Source organism: Labeo rohita, chromosome 1 (genome assembly GCF_022985175.1).
Source record: "Labeo rohita strain BAU-BD-2019 chromosome 1, IGBB_LRoh.1.0, whole genome shotgun sequence".
NCBI lineage: Eukaryota > Metazoa > Chordata > Actinopteri > Cypriniformes > Cyprinidae > Labeo > Labeo rohita.
In genome coordinates this window covers 8002623-8011436 of record NC_066869.1, presented here as the reverse complement: position 1 = coordinate 8011436, position 8814 = coordinate 8002623, and the positions used below count along the sequence as shown (strand labels likewise).

General features: G+C 38.0%; 1 protein-coding gene across 1 annotated transcript; it reads left to right on the top strand.

Annotated features, from left to right (window-relative positions):
- Window positions 1-420: 420 nt before the first annotated feature.
- On the top strand, window positions 421-4728 carry LOC127162243 (polymeric immunoglobulin receptor). Its single transcript, XM_051105049.1, has 9 exons — window positions 421-765; window positions 940-1126; window positions 1291-1611; window positions 1826-2143; window positions 2244-2657; window positions 3244-3366; window positions 3930-4025; window positions 4196-4239; window positions 4355-4728. The coding sequence occupies exons 2-9, from the start codon at window positions 1087-1089 to the stop codon at window positions 4376-4378; spliced, it is 1380 nt and encodes a 459-aa protein (XP_050961006.1). The 5' UTR covers window positions 421-765; window positions 940-1086; the 3' UTR covers window positions 4379-4728.
- Window positions 4729-8814: the final 4086 nt, after the last annotated feature.

Here is an 8814-nt window from a genome sequence, read left to right as displayed (position 1 = left end):
TTCTCTTTAAGAAGCATCAGTCTCGAGGTAAAACTCTTTCTCAATGTCTTGAGATGTAGAAACTCCCTTTATACTGAGTTTAAAACATAGATTTGTTGATCTGTTGTCCCACTGTGAGTCTGTCGCCACCTACAGGCTGCAACAAAACTTGAGCAAAATGCAGATATTTGATGACAGGTTGAAACATTTCCATTAGACACCAGTGTTGAATTGTCATATAATGACATTAATTTAAGACTCTTAAATTAATGGCAGGTGGTGGTTCGTCATCTCAGGCTGGAGCAGGAAACCATGATCTGGTTAGTTCAGCGACTGTACAAAATGTTAATTTTTATTCATAATGAATAAATTCTGATGTCTTCAATCATGAATCTCTTCAGAGCTGTAAATAATTTCTGTCTTTCCACAGGTTTCTGACACTGGTTGTGATTATGAGGACATTGAAGACACTCAGAAGCAATTACCCACAAACCCCTCTGATTCTTCTAACACTGTTTATGCCACTGCTCAATTACCCACAAACCCCTCTGATTCTCCAAACTGTGTTTACTCTACAGTTCATGAAGCCACTGGTGACTCTCAGATCTTGATCTCATCTGCTGATGATCTGAATTACACTGTGGTGAATTTCGAGAAGAAAGCAGACTGTCCTGACAGTGTCAGTTTGAGGAATAATCAGGATTACAGTGAATACGCTGCTGTCAATCATCGCACTGCCTGACGAGCCACAGCAGAGAATCTCAATGAGCTGAATGCTTTGTTTTAGTGTGTCCACTAGATGTCTGTGTCAATTTCCAGTCTCTGAATAAATATTTTTGTAAGAATCTCTCAAATAATGCTTTAAAGACAAAGTTGTATTCTACTGTCCATGAGTCTTGCACTTTCATATGAACATGTATTACCATCACTTCTCTATTTATTATGATCTCTTTCTCTCAGAGGAAGTGGGCGTCTCTGTCTCATTCAGCAGTTCATGTTAAACATGTAACCAGGAAAGAAACACTCAGAGCTCATCTGAACACACATCGAGAGCTTCAGAAGAACTGAATCTACTAACAACAGAGAAGATCATTGAATAAGAGAAGAATGAAGATCATCTGGACTTTCACTCTGCTGATGATTCCTGGTAAGAATCTGAACTCACAGTAAATCACTAAAAACAGCACAGAGAGTTTAACTTCAGTTTGTGTTGTTGAATTGACTGAAAAACTTTAAATACAATTTAAAAGTTAATCTCTGGTTAGTCTCATTAATATATTAGTGTTGTATTAAGATACTGTTTTGTTGTAGGTGTTGTGAGCTCCATCAGTGTGACAGGATATTCAGGAGGAGGAGTCATCATCACATGCAGATATTATGAAGGATATACAGCAAATGCAAAGTATTTTTGTAGAGGACAGTGGTCAGAGTGCATCGACGAAATCAGGACTAATACTAAAAACAAATGGGTTCATTCTGGAAGATTCTCCGTGTATGACGACACAAGTGCAGCAGTTTTCACTGTGACCATCAGAGATCTGAGTGAACAGGATTCTGACACATACTACTGTGGAACTGATATTTCTGCAAAAGTAGATTCCTACACTGAAGTGAATCTGAACATTATAACAGGTGAGTAACCCATGATGATCTCGACAACATCACTCAACACTGACTTTAATTACTAGTTCACACATGTAACCCCTGACATATAATTAATAACTTCTAAATAACAAAGTAACATATTTTCATGTAATATTTATACTCAGCTGATCTTGAATTGTATTTACTAATGCTGCAACAGACAATTTGTAACAGATAAATTATCTCGGTTTGTATTTAACAGATGAAAAAATCAGGACACTGACAGGATATTCAGGAGGAAACGTCATTATAAACTACAAACATAAGATACTAGAAGAGAATCCTTCTATAGACATCTGTAAGACGTCTGCAGATCAATGCTTTACTCTAATAAACACTGACAGAGCAGCAGAATGGAAACATGACGGCCGATTCTCTGTTCATGATGACAGATCTGCTCGTCTCTTACGTGTGTTTATCAGAGACCTGAACGTGAACGATTCTGGAAAATATTATATTATAGTCAAAGTTTCTGAAGACTATAGTTTCTTCTCTGAGTTTAATCTGGACATCAGAGACAGTGAGCTGCTTTCATTCATTCATGCATTTGATTATGTGGTGAATTCATGAATCTGTTGTTTAATTCTAACATTGCTGCACTTGATTTGTTTCTCCAACAGCTGATTGTTGTGAGAAGAGCATCAGTCTATCAGCTGCTGCAGGAGGATCTGTGAACATCAGCTGCAAATACCCACAATCCCACAGTGCTGATGTCAAGTTTGTCTGCAGGAGATCTGGATCTGATCTCTGTGCTGAAGAGACGTCTGTGAAGGAGAACAGAAGATGGAGCGCTGAGGGACAGATCCAGCTGTATGATGACAGAGAGCAGCAGCTCCTGACGGGAACCATCAGTCATGTGACTCAACAACATTCAGCTGAATACTGGTGTGGAGTTCAGTCTGATCAAGGACACAAGAGCTTCATCACACGAGTCCTCATCAACGTTACTGGTACGGATGATTTTCTCACTGATATTGATCAGAATGTAATTAAAAGCACAGCTAGCTTCCATTCAGCAGATCACAGTGTATCTTGTATCATGTTGCTTGAACATGCAAAGAAAGTGATCAGTGACTTTGTAAGTGAAATAATTATATTCAGACACCAATAGGTTAATTTTAGGTGTTCTGTCTGTTTAACAAAGCAAAACCACAAACTACAGTTGAAACGAGGAAGGGTCATTATAAAAACAAATCGTAGATCATGGTTGCAGTCTATGCAGGTAAAAGTGCATTATTTTGTGAATAATGTTGTTGTTTTTCTCAGAGAGAAAAACAACACACAGAGTAAATCAGTGGACTGTGTTTGTGTGTTTTATTCTTCACTTCATTCTGTACCTGCAGATCTGAATGTGTTTTGAAAGCCACAGCAGTTTTTAGTTTTCTATCTGATCATTTGGTGTTACTGCAGTGTTTGCTGTTGCAGCATTATTGTGCTCATTTGTACACAGTGTTACTGTAGTTTTTTTTTTTTTTTTAATTAGATCAAGTGTGCTCATCTGGATACAGTATTAGTGCTGCTGTGAGTCATTTTACCATGTACCATGAGAAAAAGAGATGTCAAGTTCTGTTTGTGAAAAGACAACCTTGAGAATTCCTTGTTTTGTTGCTTTATGCGCAGATATTTCAAAAACAACTTTATCACCAACATCATCATCATCATCATCATCATCTTCATCATCAGTCAGAAGTTCACTGATCACAGAAGTTTCCAAATCAACCCCATCTAGTGTCACACCAGCAGGTGCTGAAATAGACGTGATTCATGGCATAGTTTGTGAGCAGCTCTGACGCCCCCAGTGGCTGAAAGATATTACTAAACATAAAAAAAAAGATTTTCTACTCTAAAATTAGTAATGCATTTTAATACATTTAAAATTTAATATGACTAAAATACTATCAATTATAACAATAATACAGCCATTCTCTTTATGTTATTATTGACATATTTAGCTAAATTTGTATTTTGTAGCCCATCAAGACAACAGCAAGTGTTTGTGTGGAATAAATTGACTTTTGACTTCTAGTGACTCCAAGACTTTTCATGGTTTCAGAAATAAAATGTATAATTCTTAACTAGATGGGAAACTGTGTTTCATCCTCAAAAATATTTTTTTTTTTTAGCTTTTCCATGTTTTTAACCTCAGGTTATAGTCTTTTAAACTGAGCCAGTTTTTTTTTTTTTTTGCTCAAAAAGTGTGTTTAGGACAAACTGAATGGTACATCAAGCTACTCCAATGATCTGATCTGATATTTAGCTCAGAGTGATCAGATAGATTGATCTGATTGTTTCTCCTGTGTTTTCAGGCTCGTCTCTGATCATTCCTCTAGTTCTGGTTCCTCTGGCTCTGATCATCACTGGTCTCTTATTACTGTTTCTCTTTAAGAAGCATCAGTCTCGAGGTAAAACTCCTTCTCAATGTCTTGAGATGTAGAAACTCCCTTTATACTGAGTTTAAAACAGATTTGTTGATGGGAAACAACTTGTCATTTATTTGATTACATGTTGAAACATTTCCATTAGACACCAGTGTTGAATTGCCATATAATGTCATTAATTCTTGTTTTGGCAGGCGGTGGTTTGTCATCTGAGGCTGGAGCAGGAAAACATGATATGGTTAGTTCAGTGACTGTATAAAATGTTATTTTTTTTTATTTATAGTGAGATTAAATGATGATGTCTTCCATCATAAATCTCTTCAGAGCTGTAAATAATTTCAGTCTTTTCACAGGTTTCTGACGCTGGATGTGATTGAGGACATCGAAGACACTCAGAAGCAATTACCCACAAACCCCTCTGATTCATCTAACACTGGCCATTTCTCCATACCAAGTACGCAAAGTTTGGACTTCGCAAGTTTGACTCGGGAGTACAAACTTCCGAGGATGGGCAAGTCCTGTAATTCTTCAAATGGAACAGCAGCGTACTTGATAACGTCAGTCAGCTCGCCTTTTCTACTCCGGCTGTCTTCACTGTATGTATTTACAAGATGAAATATGATATCAACCACCACTGCCTCTTTTCGTTTTCATTTAAACATATTAATAGCTGCACAAATGTAGTTCAGAGAATGTACATAACATTACAGTGAAACGAAATATTATATCAAACAGCATTGCCTCTTTTCTGTTTCATTTAAACATAATATTTAATATTTAAACATTTAATTTAATAACGACAAAAAAGTGGTTCATGCAATGCGTACACGCGTTACAATAAAACCAAATTATATCAAACACCACAGCCTCTTTTTGTTTTCTTGAAAATATAAACCACAGCCCTCTTTTCATACTCATTTTAAAAAATAAAATATATTAATGTAATTTAGGCAATATCTGCACTGTGTATAATACATCTTTACACTATAAATGAAACATGAAAAGCACAACTCTGCTTTTTTTGTTAGATGTCAGTTTTAATGAACAATATTAGCCATTATATAAGTATAAAGTATAAGAGATGTATGTAATCGGAAAACAAAAGCAAACAATTCAGTCAAATGCATGCTACAAAGTCAGCGTTGCATTATGATTGTTAAATAAATAATTTATGAAGCATAACTTTGTTCTCAGTCAAAATGACCTGGAATAAATAGTAGATTCACGAGACCAAAAATTAGCCATTAGACTTACCCAAAACGAATTATACTTCCCGTTTAATCACTACAGAGACATCAAATTTCAGAAGGACTAGCTGTGGTGAGGCTCTTTCTGCGGGATACATGAGGGGTATATAACTGCAGCTTGGGGGATACATGACCACTGAGCACCCCATGTTTGTCTGGAGCTGACATCTCCAAATTCGGCGAAACAAATTTTCATATAGGTGCTGTCGTTATAAATAAACCACAGATTTGAGTTTTAAACAACTACATTCTCGCCTGAAATACTCTTAAAACCACATTTCAAGACACAATAACAGTAAAATTTTGAAAATTATGCAGGTTTTCTCCTCCGCCATTATCGCTCGCTGATTGGTGCGAAATGCATTCTGGGATACATGGCTGCCTCAAGTTCGTAAAAGTCTCTTCTTCAACGGCGGAGCAAGAACACATGCAGGGATTTGAACAGTACTTGGCTAGATGTTTACTTTGAATTGGAACAGTACTTGGGCAACAACTGATGACGTTTCAGAAGTCCACAAAAACACAAACACAAAAACACATATTGAGAAACAGCTACTGTTCATGCCACTGTTTAATTACCCACAAACCCCCCTGTTTCTCCTGACTGTGTTTGCTCTACAGTTCATTAAGCCACTGGTGACTCTCAGATTTTTTTTTTTTTTTTAACCAGTAGCCAAAACAAATTTATGTACAGAGAAACTGACACTTACCTACATTCAGCATGATTACAAATGTTTCCCACCAGAGGCTCTAGCAAGATCGCTTGGATCAGTAGCCATGCCCAAAACTCTGGCTATTGGCTGCGCGGAGGTGTGCCAATTTTTATAGCTTTCTTGTTAACAGATGTTGAAACTGTATTTAAATACAACTTCACTTCTTGTTTGAAGACCTTAAAGTGGGGCTTACATTTAGTATATTTACATTTATGGACATAAAACATAAAACAGGAGATTTATACTATATATATATACGATTTTGGGACATTCTAAAATGTAAAACACTATAAGACCAAATTCAGTACACACCTTATATATCAGAATAGCTCAGTATATAAACGTAACCCGCTAAATTGCATGTTAAGCCTTTTCCTCCCATAAAGAGAACGCGGCTTTATGAAGACGTTGATAAAAAAAAAGACCAAATATGGAATTATTAAAATATATTCAATGTACCTTAGCTTAATATATAAGAAGACAGTGATATAAAAAGCCAATATTTTATGTTTTATTAAAAATAGGCGATTAATGAAGTAACCCGTTAAACCAGTGGTTCTCAAACGTTCCAATAGGTGGCGGCATGTCACTGTCTTAATGAGCAAGGCGTCGCGTCATTCATTCATTCATTTATTCAATAACTAAGCAAATGGTTGTAGTTATGAATGGGTTATTAATCACAGACTCTCCGAACGGTTCAAAGCTGCAGATTAAGGCTATGTTCACACTTGGCGTCTTTTTTGACAAGAAAAAGTTGACAACGGCGCTTTTTTATTAAAAAAAAGAATCTGGCAGCGTTGCAGCTGAGGGCGTCTTTTGTTGCTATAACAACAGCTGCAATCGTATGAATCTCGAGAAAAGGGGAAGCTCTCTCTTGCACTGGTGTTTTATTATTATTATTATTTATTTTATTTTATTTTATTTTATTATTATTATTTTATTTTTATTTTTTTTGCATTTTTGCCCTTTACTTGATAGGGCAGTATTTAGACAGGAAGCGAAGTGGGATAGAGAGAGAGAGGGGGTGGGGGACGGGATCCGGGGTGCTTCTCAATATCCCTCCTCGTCTCCTCGGTCCTCTGTCCTCCATCCTATGACCCGGAAACCGATCGAGCTCAGCCATCTTGAAGGACATCTCAATTCTCTAATTGCACCGCGAGGAGGCGAGGATCGAGGAGGGAGGAGGCTTCATGAGGAGCGATCAGCGAGGATACACAGGTGTATCCTATGCGGAAGTCTTTTATCGATTTAACGTGACGCACGTATAAATTCTCCTCCAAGTGCTAACCATGGCAGAAAATTCTAACACACATAAATGTGAGTATTAAGCATGACTGTGGGTGATTTTTTGACAGTGCTTTTAATTTCGATGTATAATGTGTACTTTTCAACACAGTTTTAATTATGTTTATTACGTTTCTTGATTTTACTGGCTTGCTTTTAATTGTTTTTAATTATATCAAAGCACCAAAATTAAACATACTGTCATACTATAGCCTACTACAAATAAAAAACATTTAATAACTGTGAATAATTCATTGTTAATAATAACTGGTAATATAAAAAAATAAGAACAAATGTGGTCTTTTGTGGAGGTTGAAACGGTTACAATATAAATAATAATTATCTCTAATGTTCAAGAATCCCCATATGCAAGCTAAATCCAGCGGTGTAGAGTCATCATTACTTGACGACGCTTTGAAGTGACGCTAAAGGGAGCCAGGATATATCATTTCACTTGCTTCCATTCCTCCGTCCTCGCGTCTTTTCCCTGTGTCCTTCCCTCGCATCCTGAAGAGGTGGAGCTAAGACACGAGGAAAGGAAGCGAGGAAAGGAAACGAGGATGCACAAATAACAAATGAGAAGCACCCCCGGAAGGATCTGCGAGCCCAGACTGGAAAAAGGGACGCCCGAAGCGCATTGGCGTTCACGTTAACAAAAACCGACGCGCGGCTCCGATAACCTTGTGGGCAGCGCGTCGGTTTTTGAAGTTAACGGGAAGGAGAATGTCGGTTAACAACAATAAAATGAAAGTCTATCAACCGGCACCGTCTCCATTTTTCTTGCTGTTCTTGTTGTTATGGAAACGACAGGTCTCGCTACTTGCTTGTCAAAGCTGTCAAAAAGGCGCTTGACGTAGGGCGTTCTTTTCAGAAAAGCTGAACTTTTTTCAACTTGAAAAGAGGTTCTGAGCTGCAAAAAAAGACGCTGGCGGTGGCGTTTAAAAAAAAGCGCTCATGACTTTTTTTGAAAAGACGGTTTAGGCCGCGATCACACCGAACGCGTTTTTGCAGCGAGAGGCGCCTTTTTTGAATAGTTTTCTATGGGCAGTGAGCGTTATGCGCGCTGTTTATGCGCCGCGGGCGCCTCGCGTTTTTGCCGGAACGCTCTGAGCGCCTGAAGTTGAAAAAAAAGCAACTCTGCGCGGAAAAGCGCCCGACGTCATCGCGTTTTTTTCCATTGTCCAATCGAATTAATGGAGAGGCGGGCCTTCCATTGTGGTGACGAAAGTTTTACCGTTGCCTAAAAAGTCCGGAGACTGCAGTGATGAAGGAGAAGCTTTTGGTGTCTATCGCGGGTACCCGGAGCTGTGTTTTTTAAGGTTTTTGCTGATATGACAGTTTACTAAACAGCTAAAAAACAAAGATTTTAGAGCGCTCGCGCTATAATCCTTTGATTAGATTGACAGGACGGCTGATTTGATGGTTGCCTAGCAACAAAAAAACCGCAATGCACTGCTCCTTTTTTAAAAGTCACCAGAAAAAGGCAGTGCGGTGCGCCTCGCGTTTTTAGAACTAAAAAACGCGTTCGGTGTGATCGGGGCCTTAGGATGTAAAAACGCCGCACTCAAA